Source organism: Triturus cristatus, chromosome 7 (genome assembly GCF_964204655.1).
Source record: "Triturus cristatus chromosome 7, aTriCri1.1, whole genome shotgun sequence".
Lineage (NCBI taxonomy): Eukaryota > Metazoa > Chordata > Amphibia > Caudata > Salamandridae > Triturus > Triturus cristatus.
In genome coordinates, this window is record NC_140590.1 from 1,625,890,564 (window position 1) to 1,625,918,227 (window position 27,664).

The window sequence follows — 27,664 nt, forward strand, 5'->3', positions numbered from 1 at the left end:
GGGTGATCGAACCGGGAGAGCTTAGTGCCCTCCAGGATCGCTGGTCAGGACCCTTTGAGGTGTTGGAGAAGAAGGGTAAGGCTACCTACTTGGTGGACCTGAAGACCCCTCGTCAGCCCCTGCGGGTGCTGCATGCCAACCGCCTCAAACCCCACCATGAGAGGCCCGAAGTCATCTTGATGATGGTGACTGACGGAGGAGAGGACGTGGAAAGCGAGCCTCTCCCTGATCTGTTTGCGTCTCAAGAAAAGGATGGGTCGGTGGAGGGAGTGATTCTCTCCCCATCTCTAACTCCTGAACAGCAGGAGGACTGTCGCCAGGTCCTGGGGCAGTACTCTTCGTTGTTCTCCCTTGTCCCGGGTAGGACTCACCTGTGCGTCCATGACGTGGACACAGGAGACAGCCCACCTGTGAAGTCCAAGATCTACCGGATGTCAGACAAGGTGAAGGCCAGCATTCATAGTGAAGTCACTAAGATGCTGGAGCTAGGAGTGATTGAACCTTCTAGCAGCCCCTGGTCTAGTCCGGTGGTGTTAGTACCGAAAGCTGCACCACCGGGTGCCCAACCAGAACTGAGGTTCTGTGTGGACTATCGGGGACTGAATTCAGTGACCAAAACTGATGCTCATCCGATCCCTAGGGCGGATGAATTGATTGACCGGCTGGGAGCTGCCCAATATCTAAGTACCTTTGACCTTACTTCAGGGTACTGGCAGATCTCTTTGACTGATGGAGCAAGGGAAAGGTCAGCCTTCTCCACGCCCCATGGCCACTACCAGTTCTGTGTGATGCCCTTTGGGCTCAAGAACGCACCTGCCACGTTTCAGCGCCTGGTAAACCAGATCCTCACCGGAATGGAGAGTTTCTCTGCTGCTTATCTGGATGACATAGCCGTCTTCAGTAACAGCTGGGAGGATCACTTGCGTCACCTGCAAGCTGTTCTCCAGGCCCTGAGACAAGCTGGATTGACGATCAAGGCCAGCAAGTGCCAGATCGGGCAGGGGTCGGTAGTGTACCTTGGACACTTGGTGGGTAGGGGAGCGGTGCAACCCCTCCAGGCGAAGATCGAGGCCATCATGGCCTGGAAACCCCCCAAGACACAGACTGAGGTCCGAGCATTTTTGGGCCTCACGGGATACTACCGCCGCTTCGTGAAGGGGTACGGTACCATCGTAACCCCCCTCACGGAGCTCACGTCCAAGAAACAACCTCGACGGGTAGTCTGGACGGAGGCTTGTCAGCAAGCCTTTGAGAGATTGAAGAAAGCCATGTGCGAGGCCCCGGTCTTAAGGGCCCCAGACTTTTCCAAGGAGTTCATTGTCCAGACAGATGCATCAGAACATGGCATTGGGGCAGTGTTATCGCAACTCAACGAAGAGGGTCTGGATCAACCCGTGGTCTTCCTATCCCGGAGACTACTTCCCAGGGAACAGAAGTGGAGTGCAATAGAGCGTGAAGCCTTTGCAGTGGTATGGGCTCTGAAGAAGTTGCGGCCATACCTGTTTGGCTCGCACTTCCTGGTTCAGACCGACCACAGACCCCTTCGTTGGCTGATGCAAATGAAGGGGGAGAATCCCAAGTTGTTGAGGTGGTCTATTTCCCTACAGGGGATGGACTTTCAGGTGGAACATCGGCCTGGAGTGGACCACGCCAATGCAGACGGTCTCTCAAGGTATTTCCGCCTTAGTGATGAGAACTCCCAAGGGGTTGGGTAGCTCTCCCCACTTTCAGCTGGGGGGGACGCGTGTTAGACCTGTCAGCCCTTTGGGTGGTCCCTCCTCATCATTATTTATTTTGTCCCACTTTTGCCTCAAACCCTGTTTGAATTTTTCCTTTTTGGGAACCACCAGACTTTTTAGTGTTGCTGCAGATTCAGGGAGCCATTTTAGCTACCCCTGAAACTTCTGTCTGAGGGCCTGAAGCACAAAATGGTGGCCACCTGTGACATCACCAGCATCCACTGGAACCTACCAGCACCTTCCAGAACATTCCAGAACTCTGTGACAGTTGGAGGCGGTTTAGAATGTTGGGAGGTTAAGACAGAGTGTTGGCAGTTGGAGCTGGCAGTTGGCACCTGACTGGTGAAGAGAGAGCAGCACAACAGTGAAGGAGGAAGGAGTGAAGCAGCAGGGGTGGAAACTTGTGCCTGGAGTGGGGTCCATAAACCCACCCTTGATACTTGTCCCTACTGATGGATCCCAGCCTGTAGCCCTGTGTGGGAAGAAGCCAGAAAAACTCATCCTAAGGACCTGGACAGCAGGAACAGGCCTTAGAAGCAGAAAGCAGCAAGATCCTGACCTGGAAACTGGTTTCCCTGGAGTCCGGCGTCGAGTAGCCTGAGACCTGGAGCCCGAGGTGGAGAAGCGGCGCTGACTGAAGTAGCAGACGTCGTACCCGGAGCCGCCTGAGGTCGTGAGAGGGCGCCGACGGAGGTCGTGAGGAATACCAGAGGTCGAGGAGGAAGTGAACCGAGGTCGAGTGAGCGGCGTCATCGGAGGAGTGAAGTCAGCCCTCCGGAGTCGTCGGGGACCGAGGTAGAGGAGCACCGGAGGTCGGGAGTGAGGATCGCACTCCGGAGTCGCCCGGAACCTGAGAGGAGGAGCACCGGAGGTCGGGGGTGAGGATCGCACCCCGGAGTCGCCGGAAGTCGACATCGAGGCCAGGCCGGCCGACGTCATCGGAGCCGAGAGCGCCATCGGACCGGAGCCGCCCGAAGTCGACATCGAGTAGAGACTGCCCGACGCCGTCGAATCGGAGGTCGAGATCGAACCGAGGCCGCCGACATCGGACCGGAACCGCCTACCGGCGTCGTCAAAGAACTGACATTGTGCCGAGGCCGCCGAGACCGAACCGGAACCGCCTCACGGCGTCGACACGACTCCAGCGGCGTCGGAACATTAGAAAAAGGGCAGTAAGTGGAGTAGAGGGCGCCTAAGGCCCTGTGGAGACCTGAGAGACTGCTCTAAGGGGCTAGGGAGGTGCTGGAACCAACCTGACTGTGCCAGGGGTGAATTGGGACTAACCTAGAGAGGTTGTGTGGAGAGAGAAAGCCAGGGCACTGGTATTCCCCCCTTTGATCTACCTCAGTTTAGGCCTCAGCCTTGTCCCAGCCAGGGAGTAGCCCCCCCTCAAGCCTTCCACAACCCTACAAGCTGTGCCTGGGCCAAATCAGCCCTTAGGAGTTGAAAAGTCATCTGATTACATGAGTGTTGCTGTATACTTTTAATTATTTATTGGGGGCACTGTATTTATTGAGTTTTTACCTATTTATTGCTTCACTATATTTATAGGTCCACAGGACTTGATGGTGTACAATATTTATTGGTACAGTATTTATTGCCTCAAAATATTTAATTGCCTGTATTACCTGCACTGATATTTATGTCCCTTGTATTTATGATCACCCCTATTTATTGAATCTTCAGATAATATTTATTTGACCTGCACTATTTAAAATTTGTATATTGTGATTGACTTATTTATTTTTCCAATCAGCAACTAAGAGAAAAAGATAAAGAAAGAATATTTTCATAATTTTTACGGTGTAGAGTCGTTTTTGGAACGGATGCACGCATGGTTATTGTATGGGTATATTGTATGCTTAGCACTGTGCCTGTTTCCTGACCACTCGAGCCAAGCTACCACAGTGTGTTCGAGGAGTCCACCACCACCCTGCGGAGTGGGAGTGGGCTGTTTCCAACACACTGTAGCTCTAGGCTGGCCTGGTAGCACTTTTTGGAGCCCTCTCAATAAGTCTTGCCAGACCAGCGCATGCGCTGGGTCAGGCGAGACCTGACAGGTGGCACCCCTGCCTGGTTCCTCTAGTAACAGCACAGAGGGCTGATGGGGAGCCATAGGCTCGAATTCGGGTTGTCGTTTGTGAATAAAATAGCATGATCAGGAAGAAGAATCTCCGCTGCATGCCTAATTTGAGGAGTGTGGCTTGCAAAAAGGCCCGATCCAAAGAATAGAAGCCGTTCTCCGTATCTAACATGGCTACTGTGGCTGGAACATTCACGGAGCTTCTGATGAGTACAGAGAAAACCCTGCGTAAGTTTAAGCATGTGGTGCGGTAGGGGGCCAAGCCTGACTGGGCTGTGGAGATGATCTGGCCCATCAGGAGGGAGAGGCGGGTGCCAAGCACCTTGGCTAGTATCTCATTATCTAGATTAAGCAGTGACAATGACCAATATGAGCCACTGTCCTGTGAGTCTTTTCCGGGATTTTACAGTAAGGGATCCACTGCCTCATGCAGCGTCAGTGGGAACACCTGATCTTCTAGTGATTCTGCGTACCTAGCGAGTAAGTGCAGTGCTAAAATATGTTTGGAAGTCTTGTAGAAAATACCGGGGAAACTGTCCAGGCCAGGGGCCTTGGACCTGTCCAGTGAGTCAATTGCAAGTATTCTCTTTGCTGGAGAAGGTTTCACTGAGGAACTGCTGTTCTGCATTAGCAAGCCAGAACATTGCTACCTTAGCGAGGTATGTCACCAACTCGGTGGACTCCTCACTTAGTCTGGAAGAATAGAGGTGGGTAATAGCTGAGCAGCTCATCTTGGATGTCTAAATTGTCATAAAACCCATGTCCCATCATCATGCTGTAGTTCCGGTTTATATGAGGCGCCTCCAGGTGGCTGTAGCAATCTAGCCAATATGCGACCTGGCCTTTCGCCCTCCCCGTAACAATGGGCTTTGGCATACTTTCCTAGATAACTCGCCTTGCGCTCTGCCAAATCACCAAATTCTGCTAGTAGGGTAGTGCGTTTGTTGAATTGAGGCCTGTGGCATTGTTGGGCGCCGCATGATCCAGGACTGCTATTGCAGTGCGAGACAGGCTGCCAATATAGTTATACATGCCTCTGATAGCGTAGCTTATAACATAACAAAGCCTGTATTAAGCTTGAATTATTCTTTGATTGCGGAGTTCAGAGCAAAATTACTCATCATGGAGCATCATACTAGGAAAACACCACTGACGCTCCAGGCCTCCTCTAAGGGGGGATGTGTTACGCCATCTGGACCGGTGAGAGGTTGGAGAGGGTGCATGCCAGGTGTGCGATTGAGCCTAACCTTGGAGTACGCGTGGTGGATATGAGCCTGTAGTCAATGCGTGTCCAAGTGTCGTGTGGTGCGGAGTGTGCTGGGGCAGAAGCATGTCGCAGGCACATGGGGTCCCTGAGCGTGTAAGTGTCGCAGATGTCGTGGAGTGTGCGGGGTTTACCCGCAGGGCTAGTGGCTGTAGTGTCCGGCAAGGGATCAAGGAGCATGTTGAAGCCCCTGCCCAGTTTGATATGATCAGCGTCAGTGCACTCCATCTGGGACTATAGTAACTGGAAGAATTCGGTCCGTGAGCATATAAGACATGTATATTCATGAGCAATATACGTTGTCCAGCTAGAGTTCCTGCTACCAGTATGTATCTGCCTCTTTCATAAATAAAGCTGGCATAAGGATGGAAGGGAAGGCTGTTATGAATCAGCGTGCTGACTCCATAAAGCTATAATCTGAAAAGTATCTGTGCAGACCCCAGGTGACCTCAAAGGTGTCTGTAGGGCCGGAGGGTAAGTGTGTCTCCTGTAAGAAGGCTATCCATGTACCATGTCTGGTCCGTGGTGGAGTGCATGAAGCAGGACATGGGCCAAGGGATCTATGTGCCCGCTCCACAACTAAGGTGGATGTGCAGTTTTACCAACCCAGCAGTTCGGAGAGGAGGCGTTCTACAAACAGATCGAGGCAGCCTGTGTCTGTGGACTCCGCAATACCCAGATTGCTAGCGTTGCGGTGGTCGCAGGCTTCTAGGTCTTCATTTTTGATGGCTATTGTTTTGAGGTGAGAATCCAAATTCTTTAGCTGCTTTGTTGTGTGCCCTGCCAGTCAAAGCGGCCAGTAAGGGTATCAAACCATGCGTCGATAGCACGAAAGCCAGCTCGGAGTTCGGCTATGCTGGCATTTGTGCCGGACAACTGTCCACTGTTAGATCTACCCCCCTTCAAGGGAAGGCTAGTGTAGGTGTTCATGGACAACTCCTCCGCCATGTGGTACTGCAACAAACAGTGCGGGTGGGGTGTGGACCCTTTGTCAAGAGGACACGCGTCTCTGGCCATGGCTGGAACAGCAGGGCATATCCCTGATGGTTCATCATCTGGCAGGTTCTCTGAGCGCCAGAGCAAACAAACTCAGCTCTCGATGGCTAGTGGATCACAAATGGCATCTCCAACCGGAGGTGGCGCAAGCGCTCTTTCAACAATGGAGAGAGCCTTGGTTAGATCTGTTTGACTCCGCCGACAACGTGCAATGTCAGCAATTTTGTGTGTTGGAGTTTCCAAGACAGCTCTCGCTCAATGACGTTTGTCATCTCAAATGGAGCTCAGACCTCCTGTACGCTTTTCCGCCGATACCACTCCTGCCCAGGGTTCCCAAGTAGATCAGGAACGACAGGGCCTAAGGCTTTCTTGTGGCTCCAGATTGGACAATGAGAGTCTGGTATCCCAAGTTACTGAGCATGGCTGTCAATCTTCTGATCAGGCTGCCAATTAGTGAGGATCTTCTGTCACAGCAGCAGGGGACGGTCCTCCACCCGAACATGTCCATTCTCCACCTTCTTGCATGGAGTTTGAGGAGCGCCAGTTGACAGCATTCAACTTTTCTCCCGAAGTCTGGAACGTCATCTTGGCAGCCAGGTGTCCCTCCACCAAAACGGTATACGCCTGATGTTGGTAAACATTTGTGGCATGGTGTGCAAAAAAAAAACATTGATCCCCTTTCTGCCCACCTTTATGAAGTTTTACTCTTCATTCTTTCTCTTGCCCAGCAGTGCTTTGCTCTGGGCACTTTAAGGACTATTCGGATGCTCTTTCTGCCTCTATCTGTTGGCTGACCAACCCTCTCTGTTCAGGTCCCTATCGTACATAGTTTTCTTACAGGATCTTGTTCATCTCTTCCCTCCTTCATCATTTTTTATGTCTCATTGGAACCTTAATCTGGTGTTAACTTTCTTGATGTTTGCTCCTTTCAAGCCTCTCTTAATTGTCTCCTCTGGCTTCTGACAATTAAAACAGCCTTCCTTGTGGCTATTACACCTGCCCCTAGAGGGAGTTAGCTGCAGGCCTTGTCATCTACCCCGCCTTAACCATCTTTCATGACAAACTGGTGCTTCGCACAAGGGCCTCATTTCTACTAAAAGTGGTTACCCCATTTCACGTAGGCGAATCCATCACAATGCCTACCTTTTACACTCCTCCACATCCCTCTAAAGAAGAAGAGCATTTCCACTGTTTGGACACAAAAATAGCATTGTCATTCTACCTTGACCGCAAACGAGAGTTCGTGGTGGACAACCAACTCTTCTTGGGGTATGTTGGTGCAAAGAATGGCCAGGCTGTGCAGAAGTGGACCATCTCCAGATGGGTCGTGCTCTGCATTAAAATCTGCTATACATAGGCCAGGAAGTAACGTCCAGAAAGTTTGAGAGCTAAGTGGGATAATTTCTGTGCTTATTTCCTGAGAAAACAGCCATAGCCCAACAAAAGGCAGAAATATTTAATTTACCATGTCCGTATAATTTTTCTTAGCCCAACTGGAAATAAAGAAAATGGTTGTTTAACTAAATTTATTCTGATATCCCTCCTAGACACAACGCCACAACTTTTCATTTACGTTGTTGAAAGGTGGGCAGCAGTGGGTGCAGGCTAGTTTCTGCCTTGGTATGGACATTTTACCTATCTCTCTGCACTTTGATATCATCCATTTGGGCGGGGGGTATAGATCAGTGGACTGCTGTTTGTTTTTCGTGCAGCCTCAGTGCATCAGACCAAACCCCCATTTGCAGAACCTGAAAGATGTGGGTATCAACCCAGTTTTTGGAACTAGAATATTGTGCCCTTGCAAATGCGCACTCTTAAACCCTTCACATTTAGCAAAGATTTGAGGATGTTAGTGGATTTGTTCATGTTTTTGCTGCAAACATCTAAAAATAGTTAAACATCCTATAAAAAGGCAGGGTGTTGTGCTGTCTATCAGTGTTCTAGCCAGATAGCTGCCATTGAGAATGTGTACAGTGAAGTGATATTTAACCTTGATTATTTCCATATAAACTACCCCAAAATGTCTGGGAAATGTTTACTAATAATTTCTGTATACCTTCTGTGTAATGCTGAATCGCACATAACGCATTTTTTGCATCCTCTGGTTGATAGATTTGCTTGGGTAAGTTTCCAGCCGCATCTTACCTCCAAGCACAAACCCTTTCATAGATATGATGCACCTGCAATAGCACATTGTGCCCCTTGTACTTGGCATCTCTCTGTCCATCTTGCCCAGTTCAGCCCCAAGTTGGCTTCCAGGACTTTCACAGGCACTGCACCATCTGGGAACCCAAACCGGCCGACCATTTGCATACTTCCTATGTGTTGGCTTTGCTTTGCCCTGCCTCTGGAGCCTACCTTTTATGCCAGGAGCACAGTGCAGGAAAATAGGATTGTCATTGTTTTACTTCCTAAATGTGTGGGAAAGAACCAGTTAACTTTAAATATACAACTCGATCATTGAAACCAAAATGTGATAAGGGAAAGCGGAGGACACAACTGTGGCATTATATAGAGGCAGGGGAGTAATGCTGCATGGATAGTTAATACACATTCAAGGCAAAAGTTAGAAAATCAAATAATATAACCGATTAAACAAAATTAACCAAAGTAATGAGAAATCAGCGGATGGAACCATGTGTACTCTGTTTGCTTATATCACTGTTGGTTGCATCAATCTTCGGGACAGGGAAGTATCTGAAGAGGTCACCACTATGTGTTTGTTCATTTACTCTCTGGCTTGGGAGTGGGAGGAAATGCACATTTTGATGATCATATTCAAAGTCAAATGTAACCAAAGAACCCTCTTTCTGCTAATGTCATGTTCCTTCCTTGGCTGCCTGACAACATTTTCAATTCAATTCAATAATCTTTATTCTCGGTCATTTAGACCATCAAAGATAAAAATACATTACATTTTGTTTTTAAAAAGAAAACTTTGAGAGTTAACAATGTCAATCACTCAATAACCTTCAAAAATGTCATGATTCAAAACATTTAAAAAACATTAAAAGAATCATAAAAGATACACCAATGTCTTAGTACTTTAAACAGAGGCCCCCGCTTTTAAAATGCGAGATCGAACATACCACATGGCCATTAGATACTTTGATAGTGCAAAAACGATCGGAGGTGACAGATCAGTTTTGAGGATTCTGAACGCCGGCAAATATTTCCTAAAGCCCATGTTTTTAAGAATAGGTAAAAGCCAGTATCTCCTCGCTCTTTGGTAAGCTTTGCAAAAGAGAACCACATGTAGGTCGCTCTCATGAGGGTATGTGCAGGCAGGACACTGCTCTACCCCTGAGGGCCTGGACCAAGAACTCGTGAAGGCCCTCAAAGGGAGAGATCCGTATCTCCATTGTAGGTATAATTTTCTTGCCAGCACAGGACCCATTCCATCCAATACACTTTCCATTTGGTAGGAATCTTTCAGTTGTATAAATATGTGGGTCAATGATCCCACCCGTGTATTGTCTATATCAGTGGTCAACTTCGACTGATAACAACATTTTCATTCTTTCTTGTTCAGAAGAAAGAGACACATGTACCTCAGAACAACTACGTGTCAAGGGGGTGCGTCCTGGAGGCAGCAGCGTGGATGAGAAGCATCTCCTGGCAGCCTTCCTATCTGAGGTGAAAGAGGCTCTGGGACCTGAGAACTACAAGCGCTTCTCCACAGCCCTCACCACATACAAGAAGACGGATCATTACTCTGCCATGGTATCTGAGATTGCTGGACTCTTCATGGAGGATCCTGTACATGCTCACCTGCTCCGAAGTAAGTATTTTGCACTGCCATTAGGGTGCTGGCGGGCGATGGTGTGGGTTTTGGGCTTAATCCCTTTCCCCAATATCTAGGGCTGTGACCACATGCTGCAGAGTAAAATCTTTCAGTGAACTGCGAAGCAGCAAGGAGGAGGGGAATTTTGCAGCACGTTTTATACATATAAGGAATGAAAGAGTGGTTTTCCTATATAAATAAGAGAGAAAGACTTGAGTTGCCTTTACAGCACAGTCAACTTTCAGGCCTTAACTCATCATAAGACAGTTCCAATTTATAAAATATACAAACCGTGCATAGCTAGAAGGAGGCTCAATGTCTGATTTGGCCAGTCACAGGGAATTAATTCAAAAAAGTTCAGCAACTAATGAATTCCTTAATTAGATGACGCACAGTGATCAATTTATATATAGTGAATTGTTTTGATTGCAGCTTCAGAAAATATTAACAGTTGCATAAAAAAGGCTTTAAGTCCCTGAAGACTGTCAGGATTACTTTAACATCACAAGTCTCACTAATCTGGTGAAAGTATGCTCTGTACTTTGTGAAATCACTAAAGTCTATTTGAGTCACAATCTGCTCAAAGTTTGTATTTGCTATATGATAGTTTTAATATTATCATTGAGCATAGAATAAAATGAATTCTTTGTCACTGAATTCACGTGCTTAAATCGTTCCGCATTGTCAGGCTGGGCATTCCTGCTATGTTTAAGTAGAATTAGTCAGTGTTCATAATAGCCATTAGTCCAACAATCGTGTTTGTAGCCGCTAATTTGAAACAACTCAAACTTAAGTCAATGAGGTGGAGGTACCAAATGCTCTACTGTCTATTGAGGCCACCATGGTCAGTTTGTCATGTGTGTGAGGGAGCCCTTGAGAGGAGGATTGCGCTTTATTTACCTTTGACCATACAATACCCACATCTTGGCTTCTCATTGGTCTCTGCCACCCCTAACTACAGCTTCCTCGAAATGGCGTATTCTAGGGGTTTTCTTGGGCAGGGGTACACCTCTAAGTGTCACAATGACAGAGAAAAAACCAAATGTCTCTTCATGCCCTGCTCCAACTGCAGACAAAAGAAGATTTATACATATACAGAAGATTCGCACAATCGGTTCATTTATTGTGTTTATCCTTCTCTCAGGGCATTATGCCGTGACACCTGTAAGACAGGTCCCTCCTACACCTTTAATAACAGAGGGAAAGGAGGTTGGCTTTCTATCTTCTGGAGAAAAAGAAAAGTCTCCCTTCCAAAGGGGAGTCTCTTCATCTGAAATGATTCCATCAAAAGTGCTATCCACGGATGCGCTATAAGAAAGAAAGGATTTTAACCTTCTTCCCCTGGAATTTACCTTAGAAGCACCTGCATCTATCTCCACCAAGGACAAGATCAAGCCTTATTCAGAGAAGGTGTCAAAATGACGGTGGGGAACAACTTGGAATTTTTACAAAATCCCCTATCAGCAGTCCCATCTAAATTATCATCAACAAAGACCTTTACATGAACTAAAAAAAAGACCCTATCGTCAGTGACGACTATCGGCTACCCTCTTACAGATGAAGTCCTCGGGCAGTGCCCTGGGTGCTCCTAATAATGCACTCCGGGCACACCCTTGAATTGCTAGAAAAGCCTCCCAATCATCCACCCAAGAAGGTGCATCCTCTCCACATGCACGAACTGCACCAAGAAATTCTTCCCTTCCCAAAACAAGCAATCAATTGGGTGCTAAAATCTAAATGGTATCTGGGCTTCTATTAGTAATGCTTTCTGGTGAGGTAAAAACAGGGGAGCGGAGAGCGATTGTGGACCTTTGAGAACTGAACACGTTTCTAAAGAAGGAATCCTTTCCGATGGTCACCCTGTAGGAAGTCCTTCTGATGCTTAAGGAAAGGCAGGTCCTTACTGTCATGGACCTTCAGGATGCTTACCTCCATGTCCCAATATAACTAAATCACCAAAAAGATCACCAATTCTCTGTGATGGATCAGCACTGCCACTGCAGATTGTTTCAATTAAATGCACTTCCCTTCAGACTACATTTAACTTGACTGATGTTCATGAAGTGCCTGGTTTCTTGGCAGCCTTCTTATGCAGACAAGGGCAACCCATACTTGGATGCCTGGTTCATCAAGGCTTCATCCGAGACAGAGGCATAGGCCTCCACTGCAACTTTTATAAATCTTTTATATTGGTTGGGTCAAACACTACAAAAATTGTCTATCCGTCCAGCAACAAATGTAACATTTTTGTTAACTATCATGAGCACATGGCTCAGAAAAGCATTTCTGTAAAGCAAATAGCAAAAACTTTAAGCATTGGCAAAGACCTTCTGTTCCAAAGACGTGGTCTCAGATAGGTCCTATAAATCGTTGTTGCGTTTAATATTGTCATTGGTCGGTTTAGTGCCTTCCTGTAGGTTGCAAAGGCGGTTGGAACAGCAAGAGTAGTTAAAAAATGGAGACAAGTGACAGGATCTTGGAATGATAATGGAACTGGCACCTAGAGGGCTCAAACAGGTTGTGCTGTGGTGGGGATTTCTTTGCAATATTAATACATACATTCCATTTCCATCCACCGTAGACAGAATGACAATGACAATTAATGCATTGGTGGAAGAATGGTGCAATTATGTGCAGGAACTCCGTACAAGAGGTGTCAGTTCGGAAGAGGAATTGTAACTCCACATAAACATTTTGGATCTGGGGAATATAACCCTAGAAACAGTCCTTCTGAGACTGTCGGGACAAGCCATGTTGATCAGGACAGGCAACATGAAATGTACAACTTCCCCAGCAGGGAGGCACAAGGTCTCATTCTCTTATAGCGGAGGCGCATATGTTGTGGGTCTGGGCCATAGAAAACGATGTCGATATTGCTATGAAATATCTACCAGGAGCTCAGAACGACCATGCAGACTATCTGAGTCACACCTTGTCAGACTGCCACAAGTGAAGCTCCACCAAGATTAGTGCAGTACGTCTTCCGAAAATGGGTTAATTTAACTTTAGAACTATTTGCCACCCTGAAGAACAAGAGAAGCCAGTTGCAGCAGGCACTGTCAACCACAATCTAAGGGCAATACCTACTCAATGAAGTAGTGGAATGTCCTGATTTACGCCTTTCTGCTGTTTCCCCCTCATTTACAGGGTACTGTGAAAGGCCAAGGCAGACCAATCTTCTTTGATTTTGATTGCCTTGTCATGGCAGCACCAATTCGGGTACACCAGCCTGTTGAGACTGTCACAGGGCTCACCGATTCAGCTGAAGATACATCCCAAGCTCCTCTCCAAACACACCTGACAATTTCTCCAGCATAATTTGAACTCCCTCAACCTGAGAGCATGGTTCCTCACCACTTAGAGTTTATTTATCTCAACATTCTTGTAGAGATATATTAGTGCAAGCACGGCCTCATGCTTCAAGAAAGACTTACAATTCAAAATGGAAGCGCTTCTGCATGGTGCATGGATACATTTTTTTATCCTATATTGATAAAACCCCATCAAGTAGTGCCATATTTACTGTACCTGGCCGAGAACGGTCTTAAGTATCATTGGTCAGAGTTCACCAGGCCGCAATCTTGAAATTTAGGTCTGACAAAGCATCATCCTTCTTAAGGGTCATCAATTTATGAATGCACATTTGAGGTATTTACCTTCTGTAAGATGTCCCCCTTGCGGCAGCAAACCTTCTGTAGTACTCCCAGTGACATAACTGCAGTTAGTGGGATGTGAAAGGCAATAACTGGGAAGTAGGGGAGTGGAGGGGATGCAATTTAGGTCTCATGGTCTTTATTTAGAACAAACCTTTTCCATCAATCTATAAGCTACAATAAACCCTATTGGTGTATATTACAGTGCTAACCACACAATCCATCCATGGTATTTCAGTGTGGAGAGATCAGGCAGTGGTCCAGGAAATGTACCCTTTATGTGGACGCATTTGAGGATCTGCGAAGTGGTGCTCTCGGAAGTTGTTCCGACTTGCGGAGTAATGGCATGCATTGTTACAACACGGTAGTTGTAACGACTGCATTGTAATTGCATGCAGAAAAAAAGCGTGCGTGGTAAGGTGACATATCCCTTAGGCAGTGGTTTCACAGTTTCTAAAGGCAAGACACAGCCTAAATTAGCTCCTTCTCAACATCCCTCCCCCCTCCCCCCCCCCCACACACACACTCACTTGTATAATGTTTGGACTAGATTAGTTTGTCCGTTTACTTACTTTGGGACACATACATGACTTTTACATACTTATGATCAGCTCCTCGTCGACACCCCAATTGCCGAACAGTACAGCAACTGAGCACAGTAGCATTTGCCATTTTAGAGAATCTGTTAGTGTGTCTGTGTTCTCAGCCCACCTTTAACTTTTCCATAATGTTGGGACTTGTCACTCACGCCAGGTTCCTGATTACATTCCTGAAGGGTTGTCACATCCAATTCCCAGATAACATTTTAGTGAGTAGTTAAAATCATGTGATAATGTAGAACTTTATTGTTCTACAAAGAAACTACTTTCTGTTATATAAGTATCTTAGAGCATATAAGAGAATTAAAAGTAATTAAAAAAGGATCAGCATTTCAATTTAAAAGTAATGTTAAAATACTGTTTGACCAAGCTTATGACTGTCTCTTTAGTGTCTTACACACCAATGGCGAATATAAGTTAAACTGACATTTCTTTGCACTTTGTTCAGGATGCTACAGGATTGTTCGCCCTCATCATAAGAAACAGTTTAACCAGATGTGTGCAGATCTGACGGGACTAAGCTGCAGTGAAGCAGCAACACAATCACTGCAGCCTCAAGCTCAGGATGGGAGGCAGGGCAACAACGGCAAGGGAGAGAGCAAGCCACTGCAACACAACTATCAGATAGAGCCGCAGGGTTTCTCTATCAAAGGAGAGAAGACTGAGACCCAAAACTCCTGCAGTGACCATGAGAAACAGCAGCACAACAAACCAACTGATTTTCAGGAGACTATCAAAAGAGAAAGTAGTGTGCTGCAACAGAACAATGCGATGAGGCTGCAGGACTCCTGCACTGAAGAAGAGGGGAATCAGCCTCGACATGAGAACACACCGCTCTCATCAACCTTCATTAAACGAGAGCCCAATCCGCTACAACACACAGAATCAGTGGTACTGCTTAACACTTGTAGCGAATGTGAGAGAAAACCTCTGCAACAAAATAACTCTCAGGACCCTTGCCACAAATGTTGGATCGATTCAGTGCGACACAGTGAGTCTGTGTGTCTTGGGATGTCCAGTAGTGCAAGAGAGAGAAAACCACAGTTGAATGAGAACCCATTGAGACTTCAAACCAGTATCAAGGTAAAAACATCATCTGAACTAGACCAGGAGAGCGCTGATATCCTGAGTTCAAGTGACAGTGGTGAGGAAGAATCACAGCTTCACCATAATGCATTAGATCCCCAAAGCTACAACAAATGTGATAGGAGACCAGAGCTGCAGCGGGATTCTGGCAGTTCACAGAACCACAGTGAAGAAAAGACTGAGCAGCACTGTCACACAAATCCTGCAAATCTACAGAGCTCGTCCACTGAAATCAGTCCCAGGCCAGGTAAGCAAGTAAGGGAGGGAGGGATAGGTCTCAGGGAGGTAAAGATAGAGCAGCTATTAACAATTTCAAGGCTGTCTTTGTGGCACTGATTGATGGATGGATGGATGTGCTGCAGCAGATTAAATTAAATGGTAGGAAAAGAGTATCTTTTCTGCCTTGTCATGAAACCTTGTTGTGGGACATGTATTGTTTGCCCTGCACAGCCCGGTACACCACCAGCTTGAATCTCTGGATTGTGGAATCTTGCGTCCTCGTATATAGGCAGTGTACCAGTTGTTGTGTTTTTTTAATCAGCTTTGTATACCAAGACATCAGCTGCGTAGTTTTTTCTTGCAGTGTTTTAGTAGTAACTGCCTAGGTATCTTGTTGCTTGAGCTGTTCTACTGTGGTTTATCTCAGCTTTGCTAAAGCAGATATTACCAAACAGCTGTTGAGACTGAAGATGAAGGCAAGTTTCTTTATTAAAGTGAATGGAGAGACCAAAACTAGATATTATCCGGGCACTAAGCATAAAGCAATGTTCGAGGCATATGAGCTGCAGATTATACACTGTGCATAGTTCGCCATCTGGTGTTGGGCCCGGATGTTTGCAGTTTGTTTTTCCTCTTGGAAAGTCTTTGGAAGTCACGAGGTCGTTGACTCCTCCTTTGGTTCGTATTGTGCATGGGCTTCGGCTCCATCCTCAAATTGTTTTTTTCCGCCATCGGGCTCGGATGTAATACTTCGCGCTCCGGTTCCGAACTTTTCCAGTTCAACGATCGACGCAAAATCCTCGCTCATCGAGATCCTTCAGATAATAAATCATCGTAATCGCCTTCTCTTCGGCACTTCTTCGATTCCGGTCGTCGACGGCGGCCTTCGGGCCTATTCCGGCTCCGGTCTCGGCTGATGGAAAGAACTCCCTTCAAGAAGTGCCCTCGATGTGGGTCCAAGTTTCCCCACACCGATCTTCATGAGGTGTGCAACCTCTGCCTCTCCCCTGAGCACGAGGCCCGAGACTGTCCCACCTGCAAGTCTTTTCGCTCTAAAAAGACTATTCGAGATCGACGGGCTAGACGCAACATGGCGCACTCCTCGACCTCCGCTCCAGTCGACATCTTCGGGGACGACGTCGAAGCTCCGGGACAGCAGAACGTCAAAGAAGAGGACGACGACCTCGTCAGTGCTTCCGAGGCCGACGACTCAGATGTGGAGGACATCACCCCAGCGCAGAGGGTCGTGAGTACAATACCCCCTCCCACACCCACGCCGATACCCAAAAAGGCTTCGGTCACACCTTCGCCTTCGGGCCTAGGCAAGACCAAGGATACTGCTTCTCACACCCCACCTTCGGGCCCGGTAAAGAAGTCTGTTAAGCCTTCCGGCAGCTTGGGCTCGAGCCAGCCGACCAGCGGTACCGAAAAACACCCTTCGGCACCGAAGAAAAGATCAGCCTCCACCTCCACACCGAACCCAGCACCAAAGCCTTTGGTGTCGAAACCTGCCCTTCCGGTGCCGACCAAACATCACAAGGCCCTCGGCACCGACACTCCCGTGCCGAAGCCTTCTTCGGCACCCACCAAAAAATCGGAGGTCCCAAAGAAGCATGGCTTAGACAAACCTAAAAAGCCGGCGGCCCCGAAAACTTCGGCGCCGACCGAACAACCAGTGTCGCAAGAACTTTTTACACCGGATCCTCTGCAAAAGACACTCACCAAGGATCCAAAAACTGGACATTTGACATTGTCTTAAAAAAAGAGACACGTGGACAAACCAGCTCCACCTCCACCTCCAAAGAGGAAAGACACTGCTACCGCCCCTTTCAGAGTGCCTTCCCCACCTCCTCCACCCTCTCCACCCCTGCCTCATCGTTCCCCAACCTTGTCTCCTGTCCCAGATGATTTAGGAGACCCTTATTATAATCCAGCAGATGTGCCACAAGACCCCACCCCTACTGGATCTCCAGACCCATGGGACGACTATAACAATCCGGACATCCCAGATGTCCCACAGGATGACCTTTACCCATCTAGGCCATCCCCACCTGAAGATTCGTTAGGCTTTCACCACCTACTACAAAGGGCGGCACACTACCACGGGGTGGAGTTACATACTGACCCAGTGGAGGAAGATTTTCTCCTAGACACCTTCGATGATGCACATAGGTCTACTGCCATTCTACCTATGTTAAAGGGAGTAATTAAACATGCACCGGAGGTTTTTAAAGACTCAGTCAGGGCCAGGGTCCTAAACCCCTGTATAGAGAAAAGATACAAAGCCGCCCCCACAGACCCTTCATACATTAACCCCTTCGGTGCTCATGACGGAATGGTTCCGTCATGACCCACGGTTGAGCTGTGCTCATGACGGAACCATTCCGTCATGAGCACACCCGCGCAAGATTCCGTCAGCACAGCGGCGGAATCTGCGCAGCATCGAAGGGGTTAAAGGCCCTGCACCATTGGATTCCCTAGTGGTATCTACAGCTAGGAAGCGCTCAAATTCTCAGGCGTCAGGCGAAGCAACACCACCTGACAAAGAGTCCAAGCTACTAGACGCGTCAGGGAAGCACACTGCGTCACAAGCCGCCAATATATGGCGTATCGCCAACACGCAAGCGCTATTGGCCAGATACGACAGGGCGCATTATGATGAGTTAGAGACCATCATGCACCATCTCCCTGAAAAATACAGGAATAGGTCTAATGAATTGATCCAAGAGGGAAAAACAATAACTAATACCTCTATACGCTGTGCCCTAGATGCAGCAGATACAGCCTCCAGGGCCATAAACACCAGTGTCCTTCTCCGTCGCTATGCCTGGCTCAGAGTTTCAGGTTTTAAACCTGAGGTACAAGCCTCTGTACTGAACCACCCATTCGACCAAGATCATCTATTTGGCCCAAAAGTTGATGAAGCCCTCGAAAAGATGAAAAAAGATACTGATACGGCAAAATCCATGGGAGCCCTACAGTCACACACTCCTAGGTGCTCTTTTCGCCGCTCTTCATTTCGGGGCACAGGCAGGGGCTACTCCTCGGATAGTGCATCCACGTCATACAAATCCCCTCCCCAATCTACCTTCACAAAGGGTTATCAAAGAGGCGGATACAGAGGCAATAATAATAAGGGCAGAGGCAAGACAAATACCGCCCGCTCTGCCACTCCGCCTACCCAATGACTTCCCCCTGCTCCCTCCAGACCATTCCACTCCGGTCGGGGGCAGAATACAACATTTCCTTCACGTCTGGGAGACAATCACCTCAGACAGATGGGTGACCCAAATTATTCATTCAGGGTATTGCCTAGAATTAACATCTACCCCCCCAAACATTCCACCCAGGCAACGCCCAATGTCTCAAGAACATGCCACGTTACTAAAACAGGAGGTAATCTCCCTCCTGCAAAAACAAGCCATAGAGCAGGTCCCCATCAATCGACAAAATTTAGGGGTCTACTCCCTGTACTTTCTGATTCCAAAGAGAGACGAGACTCTACGACCTATCTTAGATCTCAGACCTCTAAATACTTACATACATTCAGACCATTTTCACATGGTAACCCTTCAACAGGTTCTTCCACTCCTCTCCCAGAACGACTTTCTCACCACTCTGGACTTGAAAGACGCATACTTTTACATCCCAGTACACCATGCTCACAGAAAGTACCTCAGATTTGTAGTGGACGGGCAACACTACCAGTTCAAGGTGCTCCCGTTCGGGGTAACAACAGCACCAAGTGTATTCACCAAGTGCCTAGCAGTAGTGGCGGCACACCTCAGAAGACAGCACATTCACGTCTTCCTGTACTTGGACGACTGGCTAATAAAAGCCACGTCCTACGAACAATGTGTGCAACACACCGCCGCTACAATCCAACTACTTCACCAGCTAGGTTTCATGGTGAACCACCAAAAGTCCCACCTGGTACCATCACACACAAAACAATACCTCGGTGCCACCATAGACACCTCAAAAGCCATAGCCTATCCCAACCCTGCCAGGATTGCAAATATACAGGCTCTGCGTCAAAAATTCATATTTCAACACTCTCTCCCAGCAAGGGTGTTTATGCAACTGATAGGGATGATGGCCTCTTGCATTTTCATAGTGCCCCATGCATGACTCCAGATGCGTCCACTCCAAGAGTGTTTAGCGCGCCAGTGGAACCAGGCCCAGGGACAACTGACAGATCTGGTGTTGGTGGACGGTCGCACCCATCGCTCTCTGCAGTGGTGGAACACCACAAACCTTTCCAGAGGTCGACCGTTCCTGGACCCCGTTCCACAAATAATCCTAACAACAGACGCATCGCTCTCCGGCTGGGGAGCTCATCTGTTACATCTCACAATACAGGGCACATGGACGCCGCAACAGAAGTTACTCCACATAAACCATCTGGAGTTACTGGCAATCTTCCTAGCCCTAAAATCCTTCCAGACGCAGATTTCAGGCAAGGCAGTCCTCATTCGCACAGACAACATGACTGCCATGTACTACATTCAAAAATAGGTGGGCACACACTCTCCACAGCTCTCTCAATTAGCACAGAGCATATGGAGATGGGCAATTCCACAGAAAATCTTTCTCCTGGCCCAACACGTCCCAGGAGTCCAAAACACCGTGGCAGATCTGCTCAGCAGACAAACGCAACAGATTCACGAATGGGAACTTCACCCACAGGTTCTTCACCCGTTCTTTCAGAAGTGGGGGCATCCACACATAGACCTATTCGCCACCCACGAAAACACAAAATGCCCCTTCGCCGCCAGATATCCACACCCATTGTCCAAAGGCAATGCGATATGGATGAACTGGTCAAACAAATTTGCATACGCCTTTCCACCTCTCCCACTAATTCCATTAGTGGTGCGAAAGCTACAACAGCATTCCCTAACACTGATCCTAGTAGCTCCAACATGGGCCAGACAACCGTGGTACACCACACTGCTGGAACTCTCGGTAGTACCACACCAAAAGCTGCACCTCTCATCATGCCTCCTAACCCAGAACCATGGAGAGATCAGGCACCCGGACCCAGCTCAGCTCAACCTTGTGATCTGGCTCCTGAGGTCCTAGAATTCGGATACCTTAACCTTCCCCCTGATTGCATGAATATTATCAGGGAAGCTAGTTGCCCTACTACTAGGGCATGCTATGCTGCAAAGTGGAAAAGATTTGTTGTTTACTGCCACAACAACACAATCAACCCTCTAAATGTGTCCATCCAGCACATCATATGTTACTTGCTCCATCTCCAAAGGTGTAACCTAGCATATACATCCATTCGGTTACACCTCGCAGCAATTGCTGCTTACTTACAGAACAGGCAGCACCTATCACTTTTCAGGGTGCCTGCCATCAAGGCCTTTATGGAAGGCCTCAAAAGAGTAATGCCACCCAGAGTACCACCCTCACCTGTCTGGAACTTGAATATAGTTCTCACAAGGCTAATGGGACCCCCTTTCGAACCATTACATAAATGTGAGCTGCAATTTCTCACATGGAAAACAGCATTTCTAGTGGCCATCACTTCCCTTAGAAGGGTTAGTGAAATACAAGCACTCACTATACAGGAACCTTTTCTCCAAATGCATCAGAACATTGTTGTACTCCGTACCAACCCAAAATTTCTACCCAAAGTCATTTCTCCCTTCCATCTAAACCAGTCGGTAGAATTACCAGTCTTTTTCTCACAACCTCAAACCGTTGCGGAAAGGGCTTTACACACACTGGATGTTAAAAGGGCCTTACTTTACTACATCCAAAGAACACAACCTTTCAGAAAAAACCAAACAGCTATTTGTCTCTTTCTCTCCACCACATAAAGGCAACCCTATTTCTAAATCGGGGATAGCTAGGTGGATTGTAAAATGCATACAGATTTGCTACCACAAAGCAAAACGAACGCTATCTGTTCCCCCTAAAGCCCACTCTACAAGGAAGATAGGGGCTTCTATGGCTTTTCTAGGAAACATACCACTAGATGACATCTGCAAAGCAGCCACATGGTCAACACCGCACACTTTCACAAAACATTACTGTGTAGATGTGCAAACCAAGCAACAAGCTAGTGTGGGCCAGGCTGTACTAAAAACACTGTTCCAAACAACTGCAACGGATGCCGGTGGTCGCCGCTAGGGTTGGGTACTGCTATATAGTCTATGCACAGTGTATAATCTGCAGCACATATGCCTCAAACGGAATATGCTACTTACCAGTATGCATCTGTTCTTGGCATGTAGAGCTGCAGATCTATACACGCCCACCCGCCTCCCCGGCTACCTGTATCCGTTCCAGTCTATCTTATTTAGATACAACACACATGGGTTTCTTTACTGTTATTACTACGCTCCATCTTTCCCTGCTGGCGAAAAACAATCTGAGGATGGAGCCGAAGCCCATGCGCAATACGAACCAAAGGAGGCGTCACCGACCTCGTGACTTCCAAAGACTTTCCAAGAGGAAAAACAAACTGCAAACATCCGGGCCCAACACCAGATGGCTATCTATGCACAGTGTATAGATCTGCAGCTCTACATGCCAAGAACAGATGCATACTGGTAAGTAGCTTATTCCTTTCCTGAAGAATGTGGCATGCATGGGACCCGTCTGCATTTGCTTGCCCACAAGGTTTACTTTGTAACAGCTCGGCCATTTACTTAGGTGTTGTGTGACTGTGCTCCTGTCAATCCCTGCAACGTGGAAGCTCTCACTGGGTATCCCTGTCAGATTCACTGCTAAAATCTGTCCACAAGCAATCAAATCACACTGAACTCCAGAAAAGAGTAAACATTTGTCTCTTTCGATGCTGGTGCTTCTATTGTGCTCTGTAGTTTCATTCTTTTAAACAGTACCTATGAGACGATTGGCAAATACTGCACTCCGTAAAACCTATCACAAGCTTAAAAAATGTGTTTCATTTTGAAACCATTCACCTGCGCTTTCAGTGTGATGTAGAATGAGTGAGTGGATAACATTTGCTGGAGGAAAAACATTGGCAGAGTTTTCCCGTATTAAAAGGTGAAATTGGACAGTAGTAGGTGTGGCGGGAATGGGTAGGGAAGATTAAGAAGTAGGTCTTTCATTAATTCCACTTTAGAAGGTTAAGGACTAAGTGTGAAGTTAAATGAGAGATCAGAAAGAAACAGTTAGTTAGACATTCCTTACCTTAGAATTCCTTACCTAAGAATTACCCCCAGGCATCAGACTGGTTCCAGAAAGTTTTTAGTCAGTAGTACCCCTGCGCGTCGGAAGGTGATGTCAAGTCGACTCCGTGCTCGTTGTCGTGGTCGCCGGGATGACGTCGCGGTAGCTAAATAGCCCTCGTGCGCTGACGTCAGTTCTTTCTTTTTCCACGCCAGCAAGTGCAGATCCGGAGAGATCGCTACCTCCAGTCACTTTTTGACGGGCTTTCTTCTAGACTTTTGTCGAATTCGTCTTTTGTGTCTATCAACTCCTGGTGCACGAGAGATGCCCGGATTCAAGGCCTGCGGTTTCTGTAACCGACTAATGTCGGTAACAGACCCACACCGCGTGTGCCTCTATTGCCTGGAGCGCGACCCCAATTCGTGCTCTGACTGCCGGACCATTGCCCCGAAGTCTTTGCGGGAGCAGTCCCAAAAGCTACTCTAGGCCTGGCAGTTGGGTCTGTGTCGCTCAAGGTCGCGGAGGGGGTCGAGGGACCGGTCGCGAGCCACCATCATTCTTCATCTAAGTCTTCGCACTCGGGGTCAGGTAAGTCGAAGCACTAGAAGAAGTCAAAGAAGCATTGTCGTGTTCAACTTCTCCCTGTCCGTCGACCGATGTGACGAGGGATGCAGGTGGTGCCCCTCCCTCGGCTCCGCGTGCAGAGCCCGCTGGGTCGACTTCGGGTTTCCCTCCCTTTCTGGGACCCGATGCGGCCCCTGCCCAGCTGCGGAGTTTCTACTAAGCGATGTATGCCATCTTTGGCAGCGTGACTCTGCCGGCGCACCTTCGGGGCCCCGCAGACTCGGCTGGGGGCCCTGGGTCTTCGGCACCGGTGGCTTCGGTCTCGGCCCTGCAGGTCCCGTTGGATCCGGATCGGCGCCGGTAGACCTTGTTACGCCTCCCACGGCCCCAATTCCACCGGCACCACGTCCACAGCCGGCATCGGCTGTGTCCCCAGCCGACGTCGACCCCGGCCTCCACCTCGCGGTAGACACGGAGTCGGACACGCCGGATCCGACGCGGACAGGTTCTTTTGTGCCCCTGTTCTACCCTGGCTCTTTGAGACCAGATTGGCAGCCAGAGGAGGGTGAGGAGGACTGGGTGGGGTCTGGGGACTCTTTGACCGACAAGTTGACTTATAAGCCGGACTGGAGAGAGGAACTAGGGGAAGCTAGTGGTCTGGATACCTCACCAGACCATGGCATGTTGTCTCCTCCTACCGTGGCTTTGGAGGAGGGAGCGTCATACGCAGTGGTGTTGCGTTGGGCGGCAGAGGCTCTCCACCTCGAGCTACCTACAGTGGCAGTCAGGAGTAACCTCCTGACAGAGGTCCTTCAACCGGCAGCGAGCTTTTCGGAGCCCCTGCTGCCATTTAATGAAGCCCTGACGTACATCCTTTTCGGCACCTGGTCCATGCCCAACGCAGGGGCTCCTGTGGACCGGATGATTGCCCGACGCCACTGCCCACTTTCCTCACCCAATACCCCACCCCTGAGAGCTTGGTGGTCCAAGCCTCTACTTCCAAAGGCGCATTCCCTAATGCACCACCCGATAGGGAATCCAAAAAGCTGGACCACCTTGGTAAGAAAATGTTTTCTTCCACCAGCTTGGGACAGCGGTCGGTAAACACTGCATGTCTGTTGGGCCTTTATACCCACTCTGTGTGGGATACGGTAGCGCAGGTGCTGCCCCAGTGCCTGGGGGAAGCCCGGGCTGTGCTCTCCTGTGCAGTTGTCGAGGGGAGAGACGCAACAAAGCTTAACATCCGTTGTGGGCTGGATACCGCCGACGCACTAGGCAGGACGATTTCCACTTCAGTAGCCCTTCGACGCTACGCCTGGTTGTGGTCAAGTGGTTTTTCCGGGAATGTCCAATCCACCCTTATGGACATGCCCTTTGATGGCCGTTGCCTTTTCAGCGACAAGGCAGACAACGCGCTGGAGCACTTTAAGGACTCTTCGGCTATGGCCAGGTCCTTGGGCCTCTCCACCACCCGCCCCCGACACACCCAGGGCCACAGGCCGGCGCAAGCTGTTCAGCCTCTGCGCGGCCGGGGACGTGGGAACCAGCGCCATGGTTCTGGGGGCCAGCGGGCGGGCCAGTCCACCACAGCCCCCTCTGCAGCAGCCTCCAAACCCTCCTAGTCCGACCTTTCAGGGCCACCAAACGCCAGTGGGCGGCAGGATTCACCATCCTCTCCCCCACTGGCGCACCATCTCGTTGGACACGTGGGTTTTGCAAATAGTCCTAAGAGGCTACACCCTCCCCTTCGAGACTACCCATCCATCCATGCCACCGCAGTACCATCACATGTCAGAGAATCATCTAGCCAGAAACCGGTCCCAGGATGCTTGTTTTCGGTCCAGGGAAGACATGGCTTGGCAGTTCAGGCTGGACTGTTCTCATGAGGCACAGGGACAGACTGATTTGCATATGGCCATGTCTGAACTGGGGTGGCGGAGTCCATCATCCCCTTTGGTTTTGCTTTGTTCGCCCAGAGGAGCATCTGGCCCTTCTCCAACAGGAAGTTACTGCACTCTTGGCCAAGGGAGCCATCAAGCGCGTTCCTGTCCCAGAAGTAGGTCATGGTTGCTATTCCCACTACTTTCTGGCGCCCAAGAATGACAAAGGCCTGCGTCCTATTTTGGATCTCAGGAACATCAACCGCTTCCTCCGGAAGGAGAAGTTAAAAATGTTGAGGCTCGCTCAGGTCTTGTCTGCCCTCGACACTGGAGACTGGATGGTAGCGTTGGACGTGCAGGATGCTTATTTTCACATCCCCATCCTGCCGGCCCACCGGCGTTACCTGCGGTTCACGGTAGACCGCGAGCACTTTCAGTTTACCGTAATCCCCTTTGGACTTACCGGCTCCCCTCGGGTGTTCACGAAAGTTATGGTGGTGGTCGCAGCTCAGGGGTTTCCATCTTCTCCTCTCTCGACGACTGGCTGTTGAAGGCGGGCTCGCCCCAGGCTGTCATCTCCAGCCTCCAGACTACGGCCGGCCTCCTGCATTCGCTGGGGTTCGCTGGGGTTCTGCATCAATGTGCTGAAGTCACACCTGACCCCCTCTCAGAAGCTCCTCTTCATCGGAGCGGTTCTGGACATGGTGCAGTTTCGGGTTTATCCTCCCGAACAGCAAGATTGGGATATTCGGGCTATGATTCCGATCTTTCAGCCTTTATCACGGGCTTCGGTCAGGAGGACCCTCAGGCTGCTGGTTCTGATGGCCTCCTGCATCCTGCTGGTGGACCATGCCAGATGACATATGCGGGCTCTGCAGTTGGACCTGAAGTTCTAGTGGGCACAACATCAGGGGAATCTGTCCGACTGCATCCAGATCTCAGAGGGCACTGCACACCAATTGCAGTGGTGGCTTACGAACCAGGATTGGGTCGACGGCAGATCCCTCTCTCTTCCTCATCAGAGTTCACAGTGGTGACCGATGCATCACTTCTGGGATGGGGCGGCCACATGGGGGAGGCAGAGATTAGAGGTCTCTGGTGGAACCGGGCTCCACATCAACCTTCTGGAGCTCCAGGTGATTCGTCTTGCACTCAAGGCCTTTTTCCCTCTGTCCGGGGAAGAGTAGTGCAGGTGTTCACGGACAACACCACCGCCATGTAGTACTGCAACAAACAAGGCACCTCTGGACATGGCTGGAACATCAGGGCATATGCCTGGTGGTTCAACACCTGGCAGGTTCTCTGAACAGCAGGGCGGACGAACTCAGCCACAGGTGCATGATGGATAACGAATGGCGTCTACACTCTGAGGTGGTGCAAGGTCTCTTTCAGCAGTGGGGAGAGCCTTGGTAAGATCTATTTGCCACCGTAGAGAACGCGCAATGTCAGCAGTTCTGCGTGTTGGAATTTCCAAGGCGGCACTCGCTAGGCAACGCTTTTCATCGCGAGTGGAGTTGGCGGTCTTCTATACGTCTTTCCGTCATACCACTTCTGAAGAAGATCAAGCGAGACCAGGCCCAAGTCATTCTTGTGGCTCTGGATTGGGCACGAAGAGTCAGGTATCCCAAGCTACTCAACATGGCCATAGATCCTCCAAACAGACTGCTTCTTCGGGAGGATCTTCTGTCGCAGCAGCAGGACACGGTCCTCCACCCGAACCTGTCCAGCCTTCACCTCCTTGCGTCTAGATTGAGCGACGGCAGTTGACGTCGTTTGACCTGCCTCCCGAAGTTTGCGATGTTATCTTGGCAGCCAGGCGTCCCTCCACTAAGACGGTATACGCCTGCAGATGGAACACATTTATGGCATGGTGCACAGCAAAGGCTCTGGATCCCCTTTCTGCCTCTCTTTCTGAGGTTCTCTTGTTCTTACTTTCTTTGGCCCAGCAGGGCTCTGGGCACTCAAAAGGGCTACCTCTCGGCCATTTCAGCCTTCTTTAGGCTTCCAGATCAGCCTTCTCTTTTCAATCCCCTGTTGTAAATAGATTCCTTAAGGGCATTACTCATCTTTTTCCTCCTGTTCCCTTCCTAATGCCCCAGTAGGGCTTGAACTTGGTTCTTACCTAACTTATGTGCAGTCCCTTTGAGCCACTACATAACTGTCCTCTCAGGCTTCTCACTTTAAAAACTGCCTTACTGGTGGCCAACACCTCTGCACGCAGGGTGAGTGAGCTACAAGCTCTTTCTTCTGAGCCTCCCTTTCTGGCTGTCCATCCTGACAAGGTCGTCCTACGATCCAGACCTTCCTTCCTTCCAAAGGTGGTTACTTCTTTCCACATTGGCCAAACCATCACTTTGCCCACCTTCTTTCTGCATCTGCATCCTTCAAAAGAGGAAGAGAGGCTCCATCATCTGGTTCCAAAACGTGCGCTTTCCTTCTACTTGGATCACACCAAACAATTCCGGGTGGATGACTAGCTCTTTGTTGGTTACGTGGGAGCTAAGAAAGGTCGGGCCGTGCACAAACGGACCATCTCCAGGTGGGTTGTCCTGTGCATCAAAGCCTGCAATTCTTTGGCAAAGAAGGAGCCTCCAGTGGGACTGCGCGCCCATTCGACCAGGGCGACGGCAGCTACCACTGCT

The 27,664-nt window shown here is 49.0% G+C and overlaps 1 protein-coding gene across 4 annotated transcripts in view; it reads left to right on the forward strand.

Moving 5' to 3' along the window:
* Nucleotides 1–27,664, forward strand: part of RTEL1 (regulator of telomere elongation helicase 1) — a 358,799-nt gene that overhangs the window by 223,155 nt on the left and 107,980 nt on the right. For 3 of the 4 annotated variants that reach the window (XM_085619604.1, XM_085619601.1, XM_085619602.1), the window contains exons 32-33: nt 9,615–9,863; nt 14,567–15,451. In XM_085619604.1, coding sequence (XP_085475730.1) covers nt 9,615–9,863; nt 14,567–15,451 — 1,134 coding nt within the window. The remainder of the gene's footprint in view (nt 1–9,614; nt 9,864–14,566; nt 15,452–27,664) is intronic. The other variant, XM_085619603.1, reaches the window with a different exon arrangement.